Below are 27525 nucleotides of genomic sequence, written 5' to 3' on the forward strand. Positions count from 1 at the left end.
TTTACCCCCTTGGACTTTTTAATCAGAGTTTTGCCACTGATCAACACGAAAAGGTCTATGCGTTTTCAACTCTTTCCACAAATTCTAAATAGGATTGATGGGTTGAGATTGGACAGGGCCACTCTAGGATATTGACCTTTTGGTTTTTAAGCCGAATTCAGCAGGTTTCTTCCAGGAATTCTCTCTACTTTGCTGCGTCCATTGTACCCTCTATGTTCATCAGCTTTCCAGGCCCTGTTACAAAGAAGCACCCCCATAGTGTGATGCTGCCACTGCAATGCTTCACAGTAGGGATATTGTTGCAATATGCAGTCTCCTATCTCTGCCGGGGAAGATTATAACTAATTTAGGGTTGCCACAGGCCTCATGATGGCCTCCCTGACTAGTGACCTTCTAACCTGGATGTTTTTGAGTACTGCCTGTTGTAGACAGATTCGCAGATGTGCCATATTCTCTCCCTTTTTTGATCATGTACTTTACTGTGCACTGGGGGATATTCAATGTCTCCAAAAGGTTCTTATGTCATACTCCTGATTGGTGCATTTGAAGAACCTTAGTCCGGATTGGTTTTGAATGTTCCTTTGTCTTCATGATGTAGTTTTTATTAGGAGTTATAGAAATGGGCAATGAGCTTTCTAAGAAACTAAGGGGACAAAGCTGTAGAAAGACAAAGCTTAATGGATGGCTAAAAAGATTTCCAAGGCATGTTCAAGATTATTATTAAGAAGTTAAAGGTGTACAGCATCATCACAATCCTGCATAGATTAGGCCATCCTTCCAATTTGGATAACTAATCAACTGATCAAACAAATGATCTACCGGATCTTATTGTTGATAGACACATATCACCAGGGGGATATACATTAACATCATAATTTAATTAATTATTATTGTAATAATTCAATTTGAATGTATTATTATTTATTCATTATTATACACTTTGAAGACCATCATTAAACAGTGTATGCTAGGTGGCACCACCAGGATCCTTTCAAAGATCAGGACACACCTTTAAAAACTGATAACAGAACAAGGAAAAAGCTCATCAGTGGAGGCTAATAAGAGGGAATTGGCAATCTTAAAGGAACTGCAGGAATTACTGGATGTTAGAAATGTAAAAAGTGTGCAACACAAAAAGTTACCCATCTCAATCAGAAAGACTGAATGACCTGTGTTTACTTATACATTTAAAAAGATCTGGCACAGGTGGCTGGAGACAGAAAAAGACAGGCAGCACGCACGTGACTTCAGTATTTCTGGAGTTCTAGACACGGCCTTGTCAGGACTGTCTATGTAGCATCCACCTGCAGGTTGTTGGTTCAGACATTATAAAGAGTATCAGACATTCAGGAAACAAAAACATAGCATCAGGCTGTAGAAAAGAGTATTATGTCAACTGGACTGTTTGGAAACAAACTCTACAAACTTATCAGTGTACTCCACTCCGTATGCTATACAGGTACTTTACACAAGTCATGTGACTTTAAGTGGGTGGATGTTGAATGTTAAAGGGGCACTTCACCCTGGGGTGACCTTAGGTGGTGTGTATCATGTCTGACAGATTTCTAAGGTAGTGAGATTAGATTCACCTATAATTGAAACTAATCCCAGTAGGAGCGTGGAATGTGCTTTGCGCATCAAACAACCCACACAAATACATCATAGTGTGGACTTAAGGGCAATTGAGATCTGAAAAATAAGTTGTTATTAAATAAAATAAATATTTTGTGAAGACTTAATGTTATACCGATCTCGCTACAAGTCAGTGTGTGTAGTCACAGTTGTCCTTGATTGATAGACCCATTGGATGTCTATCAGCAGATTGATATATTACAAGATTTCCACAATTTTCTTCTTTCAATAAGAAGATACTTCCTGCTTTGGCCCAGTCCCTGTCATGATCAAGGATTCATTTTTGCCAGTGACTTTAGATGGCAATATTGAACCAAACCTGTTGAAATACTGTTTGAAGAATGCATTTACCAACTGCATTTGGACAGTTTTATCAGGACCAAGTTATATTGATTTGTGCCTTGCTTCTTGATAAATAAACATATGGATATTGAAGGTTTAGGTTTAATATGGATAATGTAGGTTTAATATGGATATGTAGGTTTAGGTTTAATATGGATACTGTAGGATTAATATGGATAATGTAGGATTAATATGGATATTGAATGTTTAATATGGATAATGTAGGTATAAAAGCTACAATATATATTGAGATCAGTAGATAGCAATTATGTAGAACAACACATAGCTACTATTTTTAGATATGGCTATTGTTAAAACTACACGTTTACTACAATATTGAAGCATAACCATGCTTGATAGAAATCTGTCTGTCTGAATGAAAATATTGTAAGTTATTCTGGCAAGTTAGTGTGGACATGTAGTAGAACAAACAGTGCTGTCATTTATAGAACTAATGACCAGATTAAGTGGAAAGTTGAGAAAGCATGAATTCTCTTGTTGGAACCATCTGGATGAATTTAATTATTCTGCTGTGAAGTTCCTCTCACTCTGTATGCTGGGCTTTCCAGTTTGGCTGTTCACTTGTTGCAGGAGGTGGGTGGGCAGAGCTGGGAGGGTGGTAAGCTGCATACTATAAAGAGTGGCATCATCCCCCGCCAGGGCTAGGTAAAAACAAGAAACCAGGCACGCCTAGTTCAGCCGGGCCACAATAGAAAGTGTCACCCACGTGAAAGGCTGTGTCGTTAACCACTACACCATGGAGCTGTACATTTGCCGGGTGTCAGTATAGCCTCTTGTGTCTATCCTAAACAAATCCTCTTTTGCCACTGGCCGTTTTAACAGTTAACTGGCCATTTGTGAATGACATTGATACAGTTAAACTTACTATCGTTTCTCACTAAGTTTACCTCCACTCACTCACTCACTCACTCACTCAGTAAGAGACATTCACTTTTCTTGTCTGGCTCTTGCTCTCCAGTATAAAAAAGGTTTTTGGATTCCTTGGGATTCTTGTTTGATCTGAAGTCAATCCTTAAATCCAAAAATAGATTTTATAAATCTATGCATTTTCTCTTTGGAGGGGTTAAATTAGTGGAAGGTTAGAGAGAAGGAACCAACGAACGTGACAGACAGTGCTGCTAATACGATACATCTTGGAGCATTGGTATAGCAGAAACCTCCAGCAATGGCACGCTTGCTTGGTGGGGTGTGGTGCACTGCAAAATTGCTTTCACAGTAGAACTACAGCTAGGCATTTATTTAAGTAGAAGAAAAAGTTGCTGGACCTGCCTTTACACAGCTGCTGATTGAAGTAGTGATCTGGTGAAATAGTGTGTTAGAGAGCCTAAGTTTCCAGGAGCAGCAGCCAGCAATCTCAGCAACCCTGCTGTCATTAGTGATGGGCAGTTTGTGAAATTCCTTCTTTTTAAACAAAGTTTTACTGACTTGAGAGTAGTGATGGACAGAACGATCCAAAACACAGAGCCAATCGAAACATTTGGGTCAAGGCTTTATAAAACGCTCAAAACATTTACAGTGATATCTGCTGGATAGGAATTTGATGTTCATATAGACATATTTTCCCATACTTGGTGTGTGCACATTCACAAGGTATAACAGGGAGAGATATGGGGAACGGACACAATGCCAGTGTTCTGGGCCATGGAGGGCATTTATTTACAAAAAGTAGAAGCGCAATAAAAAAAGGAAAAATTAAAACCCTCAGGGCGAGGTATTTCTCTTCATCCACTATCTGCTGCTCAAAGATGCTTTCCCGTGGGCACGTTTTCCTTCCCCTGATGAGGCTTAATTTTGGGCAGGTTTGCCTCGTCAAGGGGTGGCAGGTGAGCTGTGTTCAAGGGCTCCATTGAACTGCATTCTCTGGCCAGGTGTTTTTCAAATGTATGAAGCAGACATAATAGTTAAAAAGCTTTGAGGAGGCAGATATCCTAGGGCTTGGACCATTGGGCTAATAACAGAAAGGTCACTGGTTTAAATAGTTCAGCCAACAAGATGAAAAAGGAATAATGTCCTTGAGCACGGTACTTAATAACTCCTTCTTTAAGTTGACCTGGATAGAAGCATCTGCTAAATTATTAACATTTGACATGTCACAGTCTGGTCATTGTCATATACTGTGAATTCGGAACAGCCAGATGGACACAGTAAAAGAAAATGTGTATGGCTTTACCACAATCCCACACAGAGCTATTTAAAACAGAATGTGATTATCCAGCTGTCTCACTGGTGGGGCAATCGATCCTGGCAGGTTTTAATACATTAAGTGCCACTAGGGCTTGGAGGCATTCATTAACACAAGATGGAGGAATTTACTCTGTATTTGACTATATATGGGTGTATGCAATGTCTGTGTAAATAACTCTGCTTCTTCTCCACCAGGCATATAAAGAGGGCATAAGTAGATGCTCCAAATCTCACTTCAACGTCCTCTATGTTCTACTGACATGTTCTTATTATTCTTCATATGAACAATGTTCAGTTAAGACTGGTAGGTATTGTAGCTCTCTTTTGAAATAAAAATGTCCCATGTGTTTAGGAACCTAAGAAACCCAAAACATGTTAGGAGTAGATGCGATTCCGTTGAAGCCCTAATCCAGCCTGATATGGTATACTTGGCTGTGTGTTAGAAAGCCAGAAATTACTCCCCTCTGACTTTCTCCTCCAATGGGTTTTACGATGAGACCAGAAGGAAGAACAAAAGGAGTTTACAATTGAAATATTCCCCATATTTATTCCATGTTATATAGACTGACAGTGCCTGAAAGTGTGAGAAGGTGTTATAAAAACAGAAGGCATTGAGACGCACAATGGGTTGAGAGAAGAAAACGTCTGAAATGAACTGCAAATAACGAGTTATTTTGACAAACTTGCAGAGACAGCTCAGTGAGTCCAGTGAGTGTGCCATGAAACATTAAACTTTAACATACCCTAAATTAACATTGCTTGTCATTACATTTGTGTCGGCCACAGCAGAGTCTTGTTTGGCAACATACACATAAACATACACCAAGGCAATGATTCATTTAAATCCACCATAGAAATGTTTAGGCAGTGTCTTTGTTCAGCAAAAGCAAACAGTATTGGGTAGAGGAGTACAGAAAGGAGTCTTACCATTATACGTTACTCTGGGTTTGGTCAAGCACATGACAAGGTGTAGGTCCATCTCATCTGAAGAGACAAACTTGGAGCAGACAGGGCACTTGAAGCCTGCATGGACAGAAAAGGGGAGAAAAAAGAGAAGAATATCAGCTAATCCTGGTTACAGACATGGTCTGCTTGATACATGTGTACAAACATACATAACATCATACAATCTTTATCCTGTGCATAACAGGAATGTAGGATCTTATTTAGCTGAATTGGTCTATGAGCTTACTTTATTTTTTACTCCCTTTTAAAATATATTTATATCAAATCTATGGCCTTGTCTCATTATAACTCCTATTGGCTGGAATATTACCTGCTAGTAAATTGCCCTCACCTGGTGTCTCAGTTCTGAATCAGTCCCTGATTAACTACCGTAGCAGAGTTAAACTACACCACTAAATGGCAACACTACATTGTTTTTGTTTTTGTTCATACCAATACACACTGGGTTGTTAGCCTGCAAGAGGACTACCAAGAGTTTACATTACAGAGTCTCACTCGCACAGCGCACACTACCCCTGCAGGAATGCACCTGTCGTGGTCAACTTAAGTAACCTGCAGTATCCACTGGGGGTCCACTACTGGCTCTGACACACCTGGAGCACCCTGTGTTAGTGGTAGAAACATCAATAAGTTTACCTTAATAACCCAAACATAGCTCTTATTTGGTAAATACAGTCAATAACAGAGAGCAGATCTGGTTTGACTGAGCTACATTAATGTACTGCCACAATTGAATCTTTGGAGGGCTTGGATGCCTCTATAAATACATAATGAAGGATGATGTAGTGTACTGTAATGATGCCAAAAGCCTATATAAACAGATAAAAGGCTGAATCTTAGGCATTAAAAGGAAACAAAATCTGTGGGGTATTTTGTTAAACTTCATAAGAAACAAAACAAATGTGCCTATAAACCTTGACTTTTGAAAATAAATTAAACAGCAAGACAATCCGAAAACAGGCAAATTAGGCCATGCCAAATTACGTATCTAATTGCTGACTTGCAAGCATCAGTAGAAGATTATTTTAACAAAGACAAGCATCTCCACATTTTCAGAAGACAGTCTATTCCTCTTTTTGTCCATGATATGTGAAACAGAGCTGAACAATAATTCGCTGTCAGCATCAATCCAATGAGCCATCCAACAGCATCGACAATGGGCATACATCTGTGAACCTACTGTCATATAACATCAGCAAACTCTCTACAACTCGGGAGACTGTAGCCAAGCTCTATATGTGACATTTGCCAGCAGAAACCTAGGTCCTCATCCAAACTGAATTCTGGTCGTCAAGAACAATAAACTGCATTATTTTGATTGTGATCTCTTTGGATTTTTGACTGTTGTTTGACTAAACAATAGGCCTGGTACTTCACATATGTGGTCTTCATGGGAGAGTGGCAAAAAGCGATAGTTGAAAAAAACTTCAGAGTTTAGAGAGTTTACCTAAAGGTGTTGGGGAGACCAAGTGGAAGAAGATTCTATGGTCTGATGTGACCTACATAAAGCGTGTTAACACTGCATCTTAATTTTAGCCCAGGGCTAAACACCTCACATGCATATTTTGAAGCGGGCTTGCTGGCCATGCTCTGGAGCAGGGTTAGCGTTGGCTTTTTAGGGCTAGCCCCAGAAATGTGGTGATAAAATAGTCTTAAATAGGGTCAAAAACAAAAGTACAGAATGTCCAATCATAAAAGCTTACACTTAGGTATATTATTTCTATAATTTTATTTTTGCTTTATATATTTCTTAATTCTACTCCGTGGATGTCATGTGCCATGTCACAAGAATTTCATTTTGCAGGATGACGCTGTGTTATTCAGTGCATTTGATAAATAAACTTTGAACTTTTGGATTTCCTTTGTATCAATGTCAACTGCTTGCTCGTTTGCCTGATCGTGGATCTTGAGTTAAATTCTACCCCTTTCTGCAATTGGAACAATACCTCTGCCTCTCTCGAGTCATATTGTGGAAGAATCAATGGACTAACTTCACCAACGAGACATAACATTTTGTGAAAAATATTTTAATACAGAGGATCGTGGCCCACGTTTACTTAGAAGAACACTAAAGGCGAATGCAATTCCATCAAGTTACCCAGTTCAACCCGTGGAGACAAGACAGATTGTAAAACTTCTGATTGCTATGTTATAATTTACAGAGTACATTGCCTCCAGATATTCTGGGCAAGTTTTGGAGATTAACGTGTTCACAATCGCCAAGGTGATTATCAAAGACGAAATCGTTTACTTGCTTTCTAGCTAGCAAATACTAACTTTCATTTACTTTGTATACACTGACTCTTTCCTAATGAACATGTGGATTAATACAACTGTGAACAAAACTGACCCCATTAATTTATATGAGAATTATATTGCGAAAATTGAAACTTTCCTTCGAGCAATACAAGATCGTCATTTTTTTTTAGGAAAACAACACCTAGTCTTAGTTTGGAGTGTTTTGAGTAGTTTTCTGCTTGCAATGTAGCTTTGTGATAGGAGCGTACAGTTTCCATTCATTAATTTGTATGACGCTAATAACGCTAATTACTGACTGAGACAGAACTGAATAATGGATTGTTTTAAAATATGATTCAAATTGCCTGAAGGACTAACTGGAGAGTAAGGGGACTGTAATGCGCACCAACACTAACAGCTCTGTACCTCTGTTTCGCCAATGTTTCTTGTTTCAGTATACAGGCTTTATCTGATCAAATTAGCTTCTGTACCTAGGTTTTTGAAATAATATAGGAAATGTATCTGAATCCTAAGCCAAGTGTTAAACCTTAGCCCAGGGTAAACAACCTCTTGTGTGAACATAGGTTAAGCAAACACAGGGCCAGTCTTAGCCTGGGGATAAGATATTGCAGGGCTATAGAGATTTTGGTCTCAACACTAAACACTATGTGCAGCCCAAGCCTAATACAATTCTTGAGAACACCTTCCCCACCATGAATCATGTGGTTGGCATCATCATGCTATGGTGATGCTTGTCTGCATCAGGGCCTGGAAAGCATGTGAAGATATAGGGCAAATTGGATGCACTAACATAAAGTGAAATCCTGGAGAAAAAACCTGCTGAAGTCTTGGGAGAATATTCATCTTCCAGCAGGACAATGACTCTAAGCATACAGCCATAAAAACAATGTCAAAGCCTGGACCTCAATCCAACTGAGAATATGTAGAAACAGTTGAACATAGCTGTTAACCACAGGTCCCCACACAACCTGACAAGTTTTGCAAATAACAATGGGCAAAAATTGCTGCATCCAGATGTGCAAATATGGTAGACTTACACCAGAATAGACCAAATTGACTTATGGCTGTAATTGCTGCCAATGGTGCCTTTACCAAATATTGTATGGGGGTGACTACTTATACAATCAATGATATTCTGTTTTATATTTGTAATTAATTTAGAACAAATAATATTTCATATTTTCTATATTTATTGTAAGGGGAGGGACATGTTATTTGTAAACTAAATTCCAATATTTCTCAGTGTTTCAGAATTAGTTGCTTATTATCTCAAGTGTGCCTGATCCTGCATGCATCCCCTATTTTCCAAGAAAGGCTATTCACAGTGGGGTGGTCCAGGTTTATGGTATATGCAAGATTCTATAGTTGAGAGCCTCTATAAACCAAACAAGTGCGGCTCTTGCTATCTGGGACTTACAGTGGGGAGAACAAGTATTTGATACACTGCCGATTTTACATGTTTTCCTACTTACAAAGCATGTAGAGGTCTGTCAATTTTATCATAGGTACACTTCAACTGTGAGAGACGGAATCTAAAACAAAAATCCAGTAAATCACATTGTATGATTTTTAAATAATTTATTTGCATTTTATTGCATAACATAAGTATTTGATCACCTACCAACCAGTAAGAATTCCGGCTCTCACAGACTTGTTAGTTTTTCTTTAAGAAGCCCTCCTGTTCTCCACTCATTACCTGTATTAACTGCACCTGTTTGAACTTGTTACCTGTATAAAAGACACCTGTCCACACACACAATCAAACAGACTCCAACCTCTCCACAATGGCCAAGAGCAAAGAGCTGTGTAAGGACATCAGGGATAAAATTGTAGACCTGCACAAGGCTGGGATGAGCTACAGGACAGTAGGCAAGCAGCTTGGTGAGAAGGCAAAAACTGTTGGCGCAATTATTACAAAATGGGAGAAGTTCAAGATGACGGTCAATCTCCCTCGGTCTGGGGCTCCATGCAAGATCTCACCTCGTGGGGCATCAGTGATCATGAGGAAGGTGAGGGATCAGCCCAGAACTACACGGCAGGACCTGGTCAATGACCTGAAGAGAGCTGGGACCACAGTCTCAAAGAAAACCATTAGTAACACACTACGCCGTCATGGATTAAAATCCTGCAGCGCACGCAAGGCCCCAAATTTCAACTCATACCATTTCAGTCAATACAGGTGTTCCAATCTAGTGTATTGTCATATTCAAAAACAAGGACACACATTTTGTTTGTGGCCTAGCCAGTCTCCAGACCTGAACCCAATAGAAAATCTTTGGAGGGAGCTGAAAGTCCGTATTGCCCAGCGACAACCCCGAAACCTGAAGGATCTGGAGAAGGTCTGTATGGAGGAGTGGGCCAAAATCCCTGCTGCAGTGTGTGCAAACCTGGTCAAAAACTACAGGAAACATATGATCTCTGTAATTGCAAACAGAGTGTGTGTCCTTGTTTTTGAATATGACAATACACTAGATTGGAACACCTTTATTGACTGAAATGTTATGAGTCGAAATTTCCATAAAATCTAATGACAAAACTTGAAGCGTCTCTTCGCGTTATTATGCCTTTCATTTCTTCCAAACAGGATTTTGGGATCCATTCCAAATAAGGTCTGTGTTTCGTGTAGGCTTACGCCCCCTTGGCGTTTTGACAACTGTGGAAATATACAAGTCACACACGCATTGCCTTGGCTTTTCACTTAGGGTAACTGTTTGGTTGGAAGGTGAACCTTTACCCCAGTCTGAGATCCAGAGAGTTCTGGAGCAGGTTTCCATGAAGGCTCTGTTTGTACTTTGCTTCATTCATCTTTCCCTCCTTCCTGACTGGTCTCCCAGGCCTTGCCACTGAAAACCATCCCAACAGCATTATGCTGCCACCACCATGCTTCACTTTAGGGATGGTTTTGGCCAGGTGATGAGTGGTGCCTGGTTTCCTCCAGATGTGACACTTGGCATTCAGGCCAGAGAGTGCAATCTTGATTTCATCATATCACAGAATCTTTTTTGGTCTGAGAGTTCTTTAGGTGCGTTTTGGCAAACTCAACGCGAGCTGTCAAGTGCCATTTACTGAGAAGCAGCTTCCAGAGGTGGTTGTTCTTCTGCAGGTTTTCTTATTACTGCAAAGAAACTTTGAAGCTCTGTTAGATTCGCCATTGGGTTCTTGCATTTTACAATGATGGTTCAGGGAACTGTGGTCCTGGGAACTTTCAATGCTATAGCAATTTTTATAACATTCCCCAGATATGACGCAGGAAAAATCTAATTTGGAGACTACAGAGAGTTCCTTGGACATCATGGCTTGGTTTTAAATCTAACATGCACATCAAAGTGTGGGACCATATATAAACAATTGAAGAGCTTTCTAAATCATGTCCAATTATAATAATTAAATTATTATAAATATTCATATAAGTATAATTATAAATGTAGTATTTAATACAACAGACTGTGCAGTAGGGATAAAGTATATCACCATAAACTAGTAGTGACATAATAGTTGCTTGAACAATATTTTTTCTATGCTGACTTGACAGACATGATTTTATTCTTCAGCTTTTTCACCAAGGTTTTAAAAAACAGATTTTCATAACTAAATCCCAAGGTATCTATAAGAAGTGACACGTTATATAAAAGAACCATTTAGTTCAGTAATCTTGGCGTCATCCAAAGCTTGGTTCTGCGACCTAGAAAATAGTATGTACTTTGTACACATAAAGGTGATACTGGAGGGTTAAGTAGATGATGACAGGGCATCCGTCTCTTTATATTGCAATACCATGCACACCTGCACACATTCTGTAAACAGGGACACCATGACACACACACACACACACCAGGCCCTGAGAGCAGATATTAGAATGTGAGGAAGAGGAATGTCATGTCAGGGCAAGTAAGTTCAGCCCTAGGCCCGGGAGAGTTTGCATGCTGTAGGTAGCTATCCTCTGCCAACCTAGGCTCTATATTCCCTGTTAATCATCTGCCTGGCCGCCACTTCTCCTCGGACCAAGCAGATGGTCAACACGCGGTAACAACCAAGGAGGAAACATTTAAAGGCAAAATAACAAAGATGCAGACATAGGCTAGCTGGCAATGCAATAAAGGCTTGAGCTTGTAGTGCCCATTCTGCCTGTTTGTTGTGTGGCACATGGGCAAACAGTGTTGTGTTGTCACAAAAGGAATGTATGTTTGCCTGTGTGCGCGTGTGTGTGTGTGTTTGTATGTGTAAAAGCTCTTAATTGCTCTGCTGCTGGCTGCTAATGAGATGCACTCACAGGTGCATCTCTAAACTGGTCTGGTTAAGTTCTACCTTATACAACAACCGTAACCATGGTGTCCATATCACTGCTAATCAGTTCTGGAAGCTTGGGCTTCTCATAAACACTCTGTAACCCAGGCCTTTCAAAGATGAATTAAAGGTGTGTAATGCAGTTTATAATCTAGTTACAGTCCTCCCTAAATATGCATATTTTCCCCAAACTTTTTCGTCTTGAAACTGCACAGAACTGCCAGGACCATGGATCAATAGAGACACTCCTGTGTTTTAATCCTCTGTGAGGTTCTTATTCCTAGTACTACCTGTTTTTGTTCACCTCTAGCCATCTCTGTGTTCCTGATCCCACCTTCAGTTTCCTAGTTTGTCTATTTTGTGTCTTGAATACAGATGGTGTCCAGTTTGTTATTAGTCACACCTGTTTGTGTTAGTCCTGAGTGTTTTCTGCTGTGTGCTTATGGTCCTAGTCTACCAAGCCGGTTTGCTATCTTCCTGTGTTTCTTCTATCTAGGAGTTCAATGAGTCATCCTTTCTGCCATTTTGCTATCTTCGCTCCTTGCTTGGTTTTCCGTTTGATGATAGTAAAGTAAATTAAAGAAAATGAAAGAAAGAAACGAAGCTCTGGGCATGAATCCTTCTACGGCCCTGAATGCAAATCGTGACATCCTGCATCACTGGACAAATTCACTCGAAAAATATTGGCTTCTAAACCTTCCAGCTGTCTACTGGATCCTACTCCAACTATACTGCTGAAAGTGCTAATGGCGCTCCAATGTTAAAATATCTCCCTATACTTCAGATGTGTACAAAACCCACTAAAAGTTTCAGGAATCAAAATGACAAACCATGACACACAATTGTTTTTAGAACTATCAGCCTTTTTTAAATTACCTTTTTCAAACATTTCTTTTTTAATAAAAAACCTGCCTCCCTCAAAGCCATAGTTAATAGAAAATGTAGTTTCAGTTTAGTTTCAGACCACATCATAGCACTGAGTCATGTGACACTGGTATATTAAAGACTTTGTGTTGGTCGTTGATCAACCCTAATGGGTGTATGTGTGAAAACTCTTATCTATCAGACAGCCTTCCAAAGGTTTTCAGACCACAACCAATCTTATCACATTACTAATTTACAAATGGCACTTACAAATGTTATTTTTACTTCAAATCTGACATTGGTGTTAGAAAATATTACTGAAACATGTACTGTATGTTGCCTCCTCATCTGCTTTGTGTCCCTAGTTACTTGTTGCCCACCACCACCTCAGCCTAAACCTGTTTTCTGTCCTCCAGGGGTATGGCAAGTCTTACTGTGCTGTGGGGGTTTCATCATCTTATGAGGACATATGCCTTGCCATTGGGATTACCTAACAGAACCTAATGCCAACACCTGATCTACGCTTATACAAATTATGTAGTATTTTCAGTTTGAACATAACAGAGCAGAAACTGGCGTTATGGATGTTTCAACCTCAATTACAGGAGCTACAGAGGTTGAAAGTTATGTCTTAGTCAGAATCTAAGAAACATTTCTAAGAAACATAATCTAAGAAACGTGTTGAAATTAGGAATGATTTACTGTATTAAAGTTTCTGTGACTGAGCTGTGATGGAGCTCATAAAAGGCCAATTAGGGTAACAGCCTTGCTCAAGGGCACAGCAACAGATTGTTCACAGAGTCAGTTATTGATCCAGTCAATCCAACTCTCTGAACACTAGGCGGCCCTTAACATCTGCTGCCCATCTGTCTCTCTCACTCCTCTTTTTCTCACCCCCCTCTCTCTCTTTTCCTCTTAAGCCAATAAACGTATTATGATATCATGAGGATATGTATGTCACTGATGAAATAATGCCTCAGGCTTTCATGACCCTTGCTCTATGTGGCGGGGTCAGTGGAGAGATAGGGGTGGAGGGAGATAAAGACAGAGAGAGCGTGAAGAGAGGGAAGAGTGTGAGGGAGAGGAAAGGAAAGTTTGCCACATATAGCTCTTTTCCACAGAAACACATACACATGCAGTACACATGAAGAGGCACACACGCACACACACACACACACACACACACACCTGCTTCATCCAGATGGGGGGATCGAGCAGGCAGCATAGAGAGAGAGATTAGCGTCAGACAGACAGACGTGAATGCAGGTCAGCCGGCAAGAGAACATAGGTGAACCAAGACAAAGGTCTGCTCCACACAGTCATTGTTAAGTCATCAACACAGCTTTGTGCAAAACTGATGGGAAAGGGTTTGAGATATAACAACAACCACAGCTCTATGTACAGTTCAGTTACCCTTACAGTACTTGGAGGATTTTGACTCAGCTCATTTCTGTGGTGTGAGTGTGTGTGGTGAAGTCCAGTCCTAACCCAATGCATCTTAATGACAGCAACTGGTTGGCCCACACTAGTGCTCAACTGGCTGACCTCTTTGGCTCTCAGATGAGGTGAGCTCAATGCTGTATTTAGGTAGTCTCAATAAACACGCTAACTATTCCCTTAATAGTGTACAACTTTGGACCAGGGTGCATACCCATAGGACGCTGGTCAAAAGCAGTGAACTTTAAAAATAAGTGTAATTTGGGGTGCACCCAGCACCTTCTGACTTGGGACCCTGAATCAGCAGTAGAGCAACAAATGGCACCCTATTCCACATTTACTGTCCTTTTGTTGCCATGGTGAAAAGGAGACGACTACAAACTAGTTTTGGGTTAGTCCTGGTCATTCATCCCATCTCCTCCGCCTGTCATGTTATTCAATAATAATCAGAATTACAGCTACTAAATTAATCTAACCAATCTTACAACCCCGTTTCCAAAAAATGTGGGACACTGCGTAAAATCTAAATTAAAAACTGAATTCTATGATGTGCAAATCATTTAAACCCTACATTCAATAGAAAATAGAACAAAGACAACATATCAAATGTTTAAAGTGAGACATTTCATTGTTTCTTGAAAAATACATGCCCACTTTGAATTTGATGCCAGCAAAACATATCAAAAACATTGGACAGAGGCAACAAAATACTGAAAAAGTTGTGTAATACAAAAAACTAAACCTGATGGAATATTACACAACTAATAAGGTGAACTGGCAACAGGTCAGAAACATTGGTTTCTAAAATATAACTCCAGAGAGGATGGGTCTGTCAGAAGTGTGGATGGGGAGGGGTTCACCATTCTGTGAAAGATTGCGTAGGCAAATAGTGCAAAAACTTGTAATGTGAAAAAATGTAATGAGTTTGGGGATCTCATCATCTATGCTACATAATCTCTGTTTGCAAAGGACAAGGCCACAAACCAATATTGGATGGCTGTGATCTTCTGGCCCTCTGACAGCACTGCATTAGAAACAGACACAATTCTACAGTGGAAATCACTGGTCTGTGAACACAGTATATCACTACATCTACAAATGCAAGTTAAAACTCTACCATGTTAAGAAGAAACCAGATCCAGAACCACTGCCACCTTCTCAGGGCCCAAGCTCATTTAAGATGGACTGAGGCAAAGTGGAAAACTGTCCTGTGGTCTGACAAATCAAATCAAAATGTGAAATTATTTTTGGGAATCATGGACCCCGCGTCCTCCAGACTAAAGAGGAGAGGGACCATCCAGCTTGTTATCAGCGCACGGTTCAAAAGCCAGCATCCTTGATGGTATGGGGGTGCATTAGTGCAGATGGCATAAGTGACTTGCACATCTGTGAAGGCACCATTAATGCTGAACAATATCTACTGGTTTTGGATCAACTTATGCTGCCATCCCGACAAAGCCTTTTTACACACTGATCACACATGGCTCAATTCATTTCAGTGAAGGGACGCATGGCGAGGAAGTAGCTTGATGCGCAATACATGCAAAGTGTAGGACGCAAAGAAAAGGTTCTGCTTTTCCTATTGGAAGACATAGAATTACCATTGGAAGTATCATCAGGAAACAAAAAAGTTACTCAGTTGTTATGTCGGAAAACTTGAGGTTAGATGAGATAGAGATTTTCTGGCCTTTTGCAGGGGACTGTGTGCTAAGTAATTATAAAAATAGTATAGGAAATAGGAAATCTATCAAGCTAAAACATACAGGGAATTCATTAAGTCAATATCTAAAAGCATCTAAACATGATCGTCCCTTGCTAATAGCCTAGGGGTACGCAACCCTGTTCTTGGAGACCTGCAGGGTATGCAGGAATTTTATATAACCATCTTGGAAGACCAGATGGGTACATTACATAAAGAGCTACACTCCTAGAAAAAAGGTGTTACCTAGAACTTAAAAGGGTTCTTTATTTGTCCCCATAGGAGAATGATTTGGAGAGAAAAAACATTGTGGTTACTGTTAGAAACCTTTGGTTCCAAATAGAACTGTTTCCACAGATGATTCCACACGGATACAAATGCTTTTTAGTTGCTGGTTTTAGTTAGCTTCACATTCTCGGTTAAAGACCAAGTCAATTACACATCTACTTTTGCGCTGAATCAAAAATGAAAACAAAAATGCAAAATAAGCATCACTGTGTTTCTAATATTACCTTCTACAAATATTGTTGTTGATGGTCTATGGCATAGGCCTAGTTCTATTATAAATGCACAGCAGATTTTTACCCACTTTTACTGGTAGAAATAACACAAACCTATAGTCTTTCAAAAAAAAAATCTGTGTTAAATTTCAAACACATTTTGGAATAAGTACTATGTCATAGGTATTTTACTGTTCATATTTCAAATTGTTATTTATCATGAAAAAATATTATATTTATTTGTTTCTTCACCATTTCTTGAAGAGGTTAGGAGTCTGATTTGATTGATAAAGTTAGGTTTTTCCCCTTCGTAATGGTCCAATAAGTCAGTCAATTGTTGTGTATAGAATATTTATGATTGATGTGCAAGATGATTGACTTACTCAGTATCTTTTTTATTTTATATTTTACCATGCCCTCTTAAAATGGCCTGTATGGAAGTTCTTAAAACACAAAAGTGTCCAGTTATTTTGATGATAATACAAAGATTGTATGTCACATTTCCTGACAGTATGTTTGAAAAATACTGCTAATACATTGTATTATCCGATTACCTGAATGTGCTTGATTTGCAAGGTAAACAAAAAGTGTCCAGTCATTCTAATGATAATATAATGTTGGTTTCTCACATTTCTTAACAGTATGCTTGAAACATATTGTTGTTGCATTGTGTTAATCCATTACCTGAATGTACCTGGTTAGCACAGACATAATTTCAGATTTCTCAAAGCAGCTGAGGAGTATTTTAAAACATACTGGTAAAACCGGTCTAAACCTATTACATTAGGTTTATGTTGGCCAACTGCCTTGGCCGATCTGTTAAACAATGTTCAGGGCTATAGCCTGCACTATACCATCAAGCTCTTGACAGAGTCATTATCAACTTCCTGTAGGGCCTTATTAAAATTTTAATCCTAACGCTATTAATGTAGAATGACACAAACAATTACTCAGTCTGATAAAAACATATAGAGACTTTGATTAGCATCCTATGAATTGTAATACTTCACAATAGGTCTGGGGGAGTGAGAAGAAAGACAGCTGGAACGAATCACAGAAAAAACAAGACCTCTTGATTACTCTATCAATCAAAATTTCTATCGTCAGAAAGCTAGAACGTTTTGGCTCAGGCTTAAATAGAAAAAGAGAGAACTGTCAAACCGAACCTAGTTTAATAACCTAGTGCAACATGAGCCTCATAGCTTACATAACACAGATAATCATGTGCCTTTGGAACGTTTTAATAGGATCATAACTTTTCCAAGCCAGGCAGCGGTTAAAGACATGTTTACTAAAGTGGCTTGTGATAATTTAACACAGTTAGTAGGAATAGGCTGCCTTTTGGGACATACCCACAGTGTATGGTAGAGTAGAACACATGTACACCAGACAAGCACAATATAGGGCAGAGTAGAACACATGTAATCTAGGTGGTTAGGAATACAAAACTATTATTACAACATGATAAAATGAATAAACATTCATTCCTCAGTCAAATTCAGCATAATTGGGAAACAGGAAAAATGGGAACTGAACAGTCAAAGGCAGAAAGCCATAACTGAAAACATAATGCAGTTGTTTTCAGTACTGTACAACTATGTTATGACTGACTAAACAGCAGGACTGGATGTGAGACATACAAAGCAATATACTATTGATCTTACTTTAATGACATTAAAGTAAGATAAATAACAATTATGGAATTATGCTGGAAAAAAACTAGCCCCTTTCTGTATCAGTTGTTTAAGAATATACAGCTCCAGAAAAGATTAAGACCACTGCACCTTTTTCTTTCCTTTCTGAAAAAGTTGAAAAGGAAAGGTTTGGGTGAAGAACAAAAGCGTTCAATTTGCAGTGGTCTCTTAATTTTAACCCTTCTGTTCCTCACTCAGCCTCTGTCTGTCTCTGTCTGTAGTCACCCTGACAACACATACGGCCCTCTCCAACTTGGAAAAAAGCAACACATACATTAGGATGCTGTTTGTGGACTACAGCTCTGCATTCAACACTATTGTTCCCACCAAGCTTGTTCCTAAACTCAGGACCCTGGGACTTAACTCCTCCCTCTGCAATTGGATCCTGGACTTCCTGACAGGCAGACCCCAGGTGGTGAGAATGGGCAATCTCACCTCCTCTGCACTGACCCTGAGCATTGGAGCTCCATGGGGCTGTATACTCAGTCCCCACCTGTACTCCCTGTTCACCCATGACTGCGTGGCCACACACAGCTCCAACATCATCCTAAAATTTGCGGCTGATACCACTGTCCTGGGTCTCATCTCCAACAATGATGAGAATGAATACAGAGAGGAGGAACATGACTTGTCAACATGGTGCCAGGACAACAACTTCTCTCAATGCAAGACTAAGGAAATGATCGTGGCGGAGGACACATTGATGGAGCTGAAGTGGAGAGAGTTTGACTTCAAGTTCCTCTGTGTGTTTATCAAAGATGACCTCACCTGGTCCAGGCAAGCAGACTGTGGTAAAAACTGCCCAAAAGCGTCTATACTTCCTGAGTAAACTTAAGAAGTTTGGCATGTATGCAAAAACTCTCACCAACTTTCACCACTGAGAGCTTCCTGTCAGGCTGCATTACTGCCTGGTATGGCAGCTGCTCTACTGCTGATCCTATGATATAATGCATTAAACTGATACTTTTCATGCATATTTATGCATGCAATGGCCTGGAGATGGAAAAGGCACCGATTAGGCGGAATGGAAAATGTACAAAGTTATTTATATCATTGCTCTATCCTTTTGCTATATTTTGGCTGTGTGTGCTATGCCACCATTCATAAGCTTATTGCACTCATATTTATCTATAATATTCAATAACTCTACCAATTACTGCTAGTTTACACTGTTTTGTATATTACTGCCATACTTGCCACATCTAAATGTTCAAATACTACCCAGATTGCTGCTATATCAATAGCACTACCCAGATTGCTGCTACAAGGGCCGGTGCCAGGATGGCTTGACTGAGGGTGCATTTTGTAACGCATGTAAAGCCAATCAAAGCATGTTGATCATAACGTGTTGACTATGATGATCGGACTGGGTCACATTCATATATGATCAGCTATGTATATGGGGAAACAAAACTGAAGGGGCACGACTTTCTACCAATGCCCCCTTTAAAACTGCTGCTCGTGTACAGTGTCATGTATATTGTTGGTTTATTTTCTTATTATTTTCTGTCTAGACATATTTTTGCTTATTTACTCTTCTTCCTAACTCTCACTACGTGTCACCTCCTGGCACGGCCAGTTAATTCAATCCCCACTGTCCCTCACTTCATCATGGACACCTGTTTTATTAATTATTGCACACACCTGTTTCCCTGATCACAGACCCTATTTTAGTTCCTGTTACCCCATTGTGTGCTGTCTGTCTTTGTTTTGGTGTACCCAGACGTTATGTTGCCCTGTTTGTTTCTTTTGATTCGTTTTGGTTTCTTTATTAAATGTCCTCTGTTCTCCCTGCGCCTGTGTCCTGCATCATCTCTCAACGTGACACTATGTAGTTGTCGGGTGACATGTCACAAGAATTTCATTGTGCAGGATGACGTGGTGTTGTTCGGTACATGTTACAAATGAAATTTTACTTGATTTTCATTTTGTTGACATGCTATAATTGCCATAATTCTTGTTCATGACTGAATGTAATGTTATAAAAACCTTTTATTAACAACTTTCTAAATATTTAAGATTAAAGTGAAACAACACCAAGTCTTATTAAAATATGTTAAATACACTCAAAGAACACAACAAGGTAAAGTAAGGCATTTGTGGAAATTCTACAACAAGAATGATAAAGTGGATGCATATTGGATAAATAAGTCACTGCAATAAAAACTGGGGATATGACACAAATTTTCCTTAGAGTTTATACAGGCATTTTCTTATAGTTACTTGGTTAAAATGATAAACTTCTATGTAAATTGGGACTTATAGCTTGTTTCTGTCACGTGATCAGAGAGGCACTAGATAAAATGTAGGCACTTTAGGAGATAGCCTATCTGGCTAATCAGTTGAAGGAACTAAAAGGTATTGCTGTACATCATCAAACAAGTAAATGTGCTATTTAGCTATGAATCTGAATGGATTACAAGATGAGAAATCGTACAGTTTAAAGTGGTTTAAATTTCAAATTAAATTTCCATGTAAGGGGTTCTAATTTCCTTGTAAATGTGCTGGGGAGTAAATTTGGTTGTGGGAGTAAAAGAGTTATAGTGGCATGCAAGTTACTTTGAGTAGGTAATTGATATTCTCATTTGGCTTTTTGATGTTTTTTTCCCTATTCTAATTTCAGAAGATCCTGCCATTGCTCGTCATCACACACTAGAGTAGGGTAATGAGGGTCATGACATTTTATGAGGATCAATGATGATAAGCTGGAGTAGCCACACTTATTTGTCATTGTAAAAAAGTAGGCTAATTCCAGCACACATTGTAGCAGTAGTAAGGACAACAATGCAGTAGGAGGGAGGCAGACAGGTGCAAATCTGTGTTGATTTAATTTATAAAGAGCTGGGGTTCATGAACCCAATGGTGTTCACTCTATATAAAATATAAATATCTGACCCAAACCATCAGCATTCAAAAGAAACTGCTCTTATCAGGCAAACCTGTATAACTTAGAAGGAATGTACGAGCCTCCTCTCATAAAAAATCCCATTTCAAATAAAAAAAGTTTTTTTTATTTGAAATGAGGACCACGTGCTTGTGAACACGTGGTCCTCATGGCCACCTTCTTTGACAATGTTCCTACTGTATGAGCAACACTAATGGTACTGATTAGATGCCCCAGCAGCAATATTTCAAGCTACCGTTGGAATTAGCTTACAATATATTCCTAACTCTGTTACATTTACACATATGATCACCCAAACAAGAACACAATTATGTCATCATCTCAAAATGTTGCTGTTACATTTCTGGCTGTGAATCCAAAGGAAAATGCAGACTAAAGCGTATTCTACAGAAGTTAGAAATAAAGTAACACAAATGCATAGATTAGATTGGGGTACAAAATATTATAAACGTGATTTGATATCCCAGTGAGCACAACTGTAAAAAGCTGCTTTGCACTCCCCCGGACATTACCAAGAAAGTATGAAGTACGGTGGTGGCAGCATCATGCTTTGGGGATGCTTTTCATCAGAAGGGAGTGGGTATCATATAAAAATTTAAGGAAGAATAGATGGAACAAATTACAGGAAAACACTGAGAGAAAAACGTGATTGAATTAAAAAAAGAACAGAACAAAGATCAATAGCAAAAGGCCAAATTATTCAACTGCCATTTGCAAAAATGGATCAAAAGGCCAGAGGAAAAGGCTAGAGGAAGAGCGGACCATGCATGGTGGGGGAGTAGCTCAAAAAGGGAACGCTAATGTTTCAAAACAAATATAAGCCACAATTATTAACAATGTTGTCAATCATTACTTTTATATGAGAGTGTCAGCCCTTCTAATCCAGCCCAATGTTGTAGAGCATCTATAGTGAGACTTTTCAAGCATAACAATACTGTAGGTATGTTACAATGCTACACCACATCACATTTATGTATTACTGTACTGCATACAGTAGACCATACTGCATGGGAAAATAAATTTGATGTATTTTGTAGTGATTTGTTAGCTTGGTGGGTTTTTTTTTTCAACTGACATTGCTTCTTCATGCATTTTAAGACTTAATTCTCAAATGCAAACTAAAATGCAAACTCAAATGCAATGCAATAAACATTTCTGATGCCTTTCACATCTGGGTAGCTGGTTAAAGCAATGGCAATTGCTGCTTTGCATTACTGTATTGCTTGTCAATCAAATATGCAACAAAGGGGATTCGGGAAGATGGACTTTTCTGAGCTAAAAGTGGGCTAGCAATACTCTACTTTTAGCTCCCTAGCAAGACTAATTCAAAGAAAAAACATCTGGTCGTCTTATAGTTATGGCATCATCAGAATATTGACTACTGAGCATTTCTGGGTGGACTGAAAAATAAGAGGCAAACACAATTAACAATCAGTATTTTATTAAGGATACACTTCACTGTGACCTTTGAATGAGACAATGTCCCGAAATGTTTTGTTATTCTTGTGTTTAGAATCTCTGGCATTGAAAAAACTGGTAATTACATAAAGTAAATACTTTTTTGATAACTGCTTCCAACATGAGACTTGATGAATATCAATAACATTTATTATTATTTATGCATAATATCTTACTCAATGTGATGGTGTTATTGCAAGGAGTACAAAACAAAATTTAGACAGAACACTTCGAGCAGTACAGTGACTGTGAATATGTCTGACCTCTAATCAGTACATTAACATTTTTGTGGTATTCATTGGAGACTATATTCCCTTTAGGGATTACATCAGATATGAAGACAGGTCATCAGCCAGAAAAACACAACAAATCTAAAAAGGTCAGCAAAGATGAAAAAAGACAGATTATCATTTAGTAATGCATGATAAGGGCACAATTCACAATTCTATTCACATATTCAAAAATAATCACAGGAACTAATAAGAATCAGTAGTATTGGATTCATGTTTTGGCTTAAAACAAAGGTCATACACTTATTTCAAAACAATTTATCAAGCAATACATTTTTTATTGTGTAGTAAGATTACATTTTTCTTGAAAAATATTTTTTTTCGTAAATATTGGAACACCTAAAGAATATTTAAAAGTCAAGGCTGTGAAGGCTGTTATGAAATTCTGTGCTTTTAAGTATGTCTCAGTCTCCAGGAACTATACTGACGCCTTTCAAATGATCTGGTTCTCCTGGGGTATAAATGAGGTCAACATGCATGTAAAATCCCTTATCATCCATCACCATGTGTAAAACCAAAAAGCTTTCAGCTGAAAAAAGACGGTTATAGATCTACACAGATCAGGTAAATGATATAAAAAATACATTAACAGTTGAAAAAGCCACTAAGCAAAGTCGGGAACAGTCGCAAATTAGAACAGGATAAGTGTGTATATTGCCCACATTCATGGTGAGGAAGATGGTGAGGCAAAGAAAAATCCAAAGACCACAGTTTCAGAATTGCAGGCTAATGAGTTAAGTCTCAAAATCAAAAGAAATTCAGACTTTACAGGAGGAGGCTCAGCACGGTTATCCACTCCAGGCGAGGGTTCACCAAATATTGATTGTAGGGTGGCCACTATTCTTAAAACCATTTTACTACTTAATATAATGTTTCATGTTTGAGAAATGATTGTATTGTCATAAAAGTATAAGGTTCCCCCTTATGTTTGAGGCCAAAATATGATAAAATATGAAAACAAATTATTTTGATAGTGTATAATTTACATATAGTACACATTATTGACTGACTCATAGTATATAATTTCCCAATTGGATATCTTGGGAATACATCAAGACCACATGGTAATAAAACAGGGAATATCAGAATACATTACTCTTAGATCTTATAATAGATGAAAGGAGCAAAAAACTGTATAGCCATGCAACCATCGCATAGAGTTGCTTGCAAAACTCGATTTGTGAGTGACATTAAAAAAACGTATTCGACTCAACCCTTACGTTTGAGGCCAAAAAGTTTTTTTTTATAAAAGGTGCCAATACTTTTTGGGTGGACTGTATATCTGCAGGATACAAAAGTTCAATACTGTTAAAATAACAACATTTACTCGTATACGGATCCAAAAGCCTGTAACATCAGGGTTCATATATATATATATATATATATATATATATATGTAAAAATATTTGGTGATTTTTCTTTGACTTCATGAGTCTTAACTAATTTTCCATGACCAATAACTAATGGGATCGATGTACATTGGGAACGGAAAGTATTCAGACCCCTTAACATTTTTCACTCTTTGTTTCATTGCAGCCATTTGCTAAAATCTAAACAGTTAATGTTCACTCAGCACCCCATCTTGACAAAAAAAAAACAGAAATTTAGAAATGTTTGCAAATTTATAAAAATAAAAAAAATACTGAAATATCACATGGTCATAAGTATTCAGAACCTTTGCTCAGTATTGAGTAGAAGCACCCTTTTGAGCTATTACAGCCATGAGTCTTCTTGGGAATGATGCAACAAGTTTTTCACACCTGGATTTGGGGATCCTCTGCCATTCTTCCTTGCAGATCCTCTCCAGTTCCGTCAGGTTGGATGGTGAACGTTCCTGGACAGCCATTTTCCGATCTCTCCAGAGATGCTCAATTGGGTTTAGGTCAGGGCTCTGGCTGGGCCAGTCAAGAATGGTCACAGAGTTGTTCCGAAGCCACTCCTTTGTTATTTTAGCTGTGTGCTTAGGGTCATTGTCTTGTTGGAAGGTGAATCTTCGGCCAAGTCTGAGGTCCTGAGCACTCTGGATGAGGTTTTCTTCCAGGATATCTCTGTACTTGGCCGCATTCATCTTTCCTTCAATTGCAACCAGTCGTCCTGTCCCTGCAGATGAAAAACACCCCCATAGCATGATGCTGCCACCACCATATTTCACTGTTGGGATTGTATTGGGCAGGTGATGAGCAGTGCCTGATTTTCTCCACACATACCGCTTAGAATTAACGCCAAAAAGTTCAATCTTGGTCTCATCAGGCCAGAGAATCTTATTTCTCATAGTCTGGGAGTCCTTCATGTGTTTTTTGGCAAACTCTTTTTGGCTTTTATATGTCTTGCACTGAGGAGAGGCTTCCGTCGGGCCACTCTGCCATAAAGCCCCGACTGGTGGAGGACTGCAGTGATAGTTGACTTTGTGGAACTTTCTCCCATCTCCTTACTAAAAATACAAGGCAATGCAGATTTAAGATTAGGCCTATATTGCTGGAGTAACCTAGACTAGGCCTAGTGATAGAAATCCTATGGTTTAGTTTATCCTATTTTTATCCTACAGCAAGAACAGGCCTAGGGATTTTGAAAATGAGAAAAACAGGTCCAAAACGGACCCGGGCCAGATGAGCCAGGAATTTTATGAGGCCATTATGGGTCCGCGGCGGATGTATGTATCAATTAGCGCCTTCGTTGCGGATCCGTCACTGAGCTCAAATGGACGCCGATACGGGTCCGCTTCGCGAGTCCGTTCCGGAAGCCGCAATAACTCCGCAGTGGTTCCACCGCAGAGTCCTTTTGCTGTGTGGGTAATGACCCCTTGGTACAGTAGCTTTAAACCATTAATAATATACACTTCACCATTAGTTAATAATTGTTTTGTCCCTCTAATAAAAATAATGAATTTCTCTACATTACCAATGACTAACTATGTCCTTAAAAACATTGGCATCTATAGACCACTTATTACTGATACTTCACCATTAGTTAATGTAATTTAATGATGTTAAACTATGATTATTTAGTCAACCTTTTTAAAAATGGATATCCCTCTGTTATCCCATTAACAAATTGTATTATTTTATGAATAGTTTATATTATATTAGCACATAATCCATATTAATAAACTACAGCACAAACAGTGTGTTCCAGCAAATAACTTTGATTAGGCGCCGTCCTGTGTCAACATGAAATGACAGTATCACTGTTAGTTAATGCATTTTGTAAATTATGAATAATGTGAATTATTAATGGTTTATGTCTTTGTTCATCATTTGTTGGTGTTTTGTTATTTGTTTGGTTATTCATTAATGCTTATTCATGTACCCTTATCACGATTATACTGTATTAGCAACTAGGGATCAAACACGTTCATTCCATTATGCTTTATAGTCCTGCCCAGCAAATATTTTTTGTTGCCAACTTGCTAGTGTGTTAACTTTGAAACCTGCTTGCTTCGTCTATCTGAAACCCTGCCAACCGCTTGTAGATTGACTTGCAAGACACGCTATGTACAGTACACTGACATTTCATTTTGACACAATTTATTATATCACAATGAAATGAAATAGCAAACATGATCAATTATTTCTCATGTAAGCATTCACATTAGCTTTTTCATGTCTCAGGGTTGTACTGGACAGACCCCATCATGAAAAAGTGAATGCAATACATTCCTTTGAATTTTAGTTTTGTCAGCAAAACTGCATACCCTTTTAGTAAAAGGAACTGCAAAGTCTATTAGCATTTTCAGTTGAGTTATATCAGTCATAGACGTCCATAAAAATGTTCAGTTCCAAAGAATAAAACTAAGCTGCAGAACGGAAGTGCAGGAGAACTGTGCTTTCTACTTTTCAGGCAACCACCACCATTTGTTCATTTCCTCAACATAAAGGTCAGAGCGCTTACTTCCTCTTCAGTTAAACCATGTTGGGTGGGCTGGAAGACAGAGCTTATCCTAAAGATTACAAAGAAACATTATATCACAATCTACCCCATGATTGACAAAACTTGTAACACAGGAAACAGATGGATCGGAACTGTGTATGCACTTACAACACTAACAATAACACTAACACTAGAACCTTTATTAGAGACAGCAATAATGCAGTATACAAATATTTGAAATTTGCAAATGGCATTAGATTAGGATCAGCACTCCTCTCTTTATTAACAACAGTTAACGTAATAATCAGGTATACAATGTGTCTGATCTCTGTAAAATTCTGTGTGATAAGGAAAAAATGACCTGCAGCACGGGCTGTTAGACAGCCACTCAGTAAATATTGACTAAACAAGAAGATTACAGTTCGCCCATTTGTATGCAAATACAAATGTGTAGATCCAGTAGAATATGGTTCACAATGATGCGTTTCATGTGCCAAGGGCATTTCACCACAGTGACTTGTTGAAAGCACTTCAGCTTCATGCTTGGTGGTAATGTGGACAAATTAATGACTTTGAGCAACAGTTTATGAAAGGGAAGAACATGCTTAAATGTCAATATAAAAATGGAAACTGCTTACCATGCGAATCATTAACATAGGTGTCTAACTGATTTCTCTCTTTAATTTGTATTAATTGTTGAAATGGGAATTCAGTTTTTACTTTTCTGATTTAGCCAATGTAGAAACCATTGAAATTATGTGGTTGCAAAAATTAAAATAGAATGATTAGTGTTTATGTAAAGTGTCAAGTTGAAATACAGTTTCACTGTAATACAAATATTACATTTACACATGGTAAAAACTGGTAAAGTAGGGTTGGGCAATGGCACAACAATCTTTATTGACAATGTTAGACAGCTACAGTATTGTGGACGGTGAAGACATCACAATGTCAAAAACAATGTTTTTTTATTGCAAATTGAACTCACTTCCAGGCAGTCATGCCAAATTGTATTTTCCCTTATTTCCCTCTTAGCAACAGGATATATCTTTCTTCCTCATGTTCAAAAACAAAGTATATAGTAGTTAGACTATTAACCTGAGAATACAAGTTGTTGAAAGAG

At 38.6% G+C, this 27525-nt stretch overlaps 1 protein-coding gene across 1 annotated transcript in view; it reads right to left on the bottom strand.

Moving 5' to 3' along the window:
* Positions 1-27525, bottom strand: part of znrf2b (zinc and ring finger 2b) — a 50435-nt gene that overhangs the window by 8182 nt on the left and 14728 nt on the right. Inside the window, exon 2 of the mRNA XM_010885140.4 lies at positions 5107-5202. Coding sequence (XP_010883442.1) covers positions 5107-5202 — 96 coding nt within the window. The remainder of the gene's footprint in view (positions 1-5106; positions 5203-27525) is intronic.

This window comes from Esox lucius, chromosome 20 (assembly GCF_011004845.1).
Source record: "Esox lucius isolate fEsoLuc1 chromosome 20, fEsoLuc1.pri, whole genome shotgun sequence".
NCBI classification, from domain to species: domain Eukaryota; kingdom Metazoa; phylum Chordata; class Actinopteri; order Esociformes; family Esocidae; genus Esox; species Esox lucius.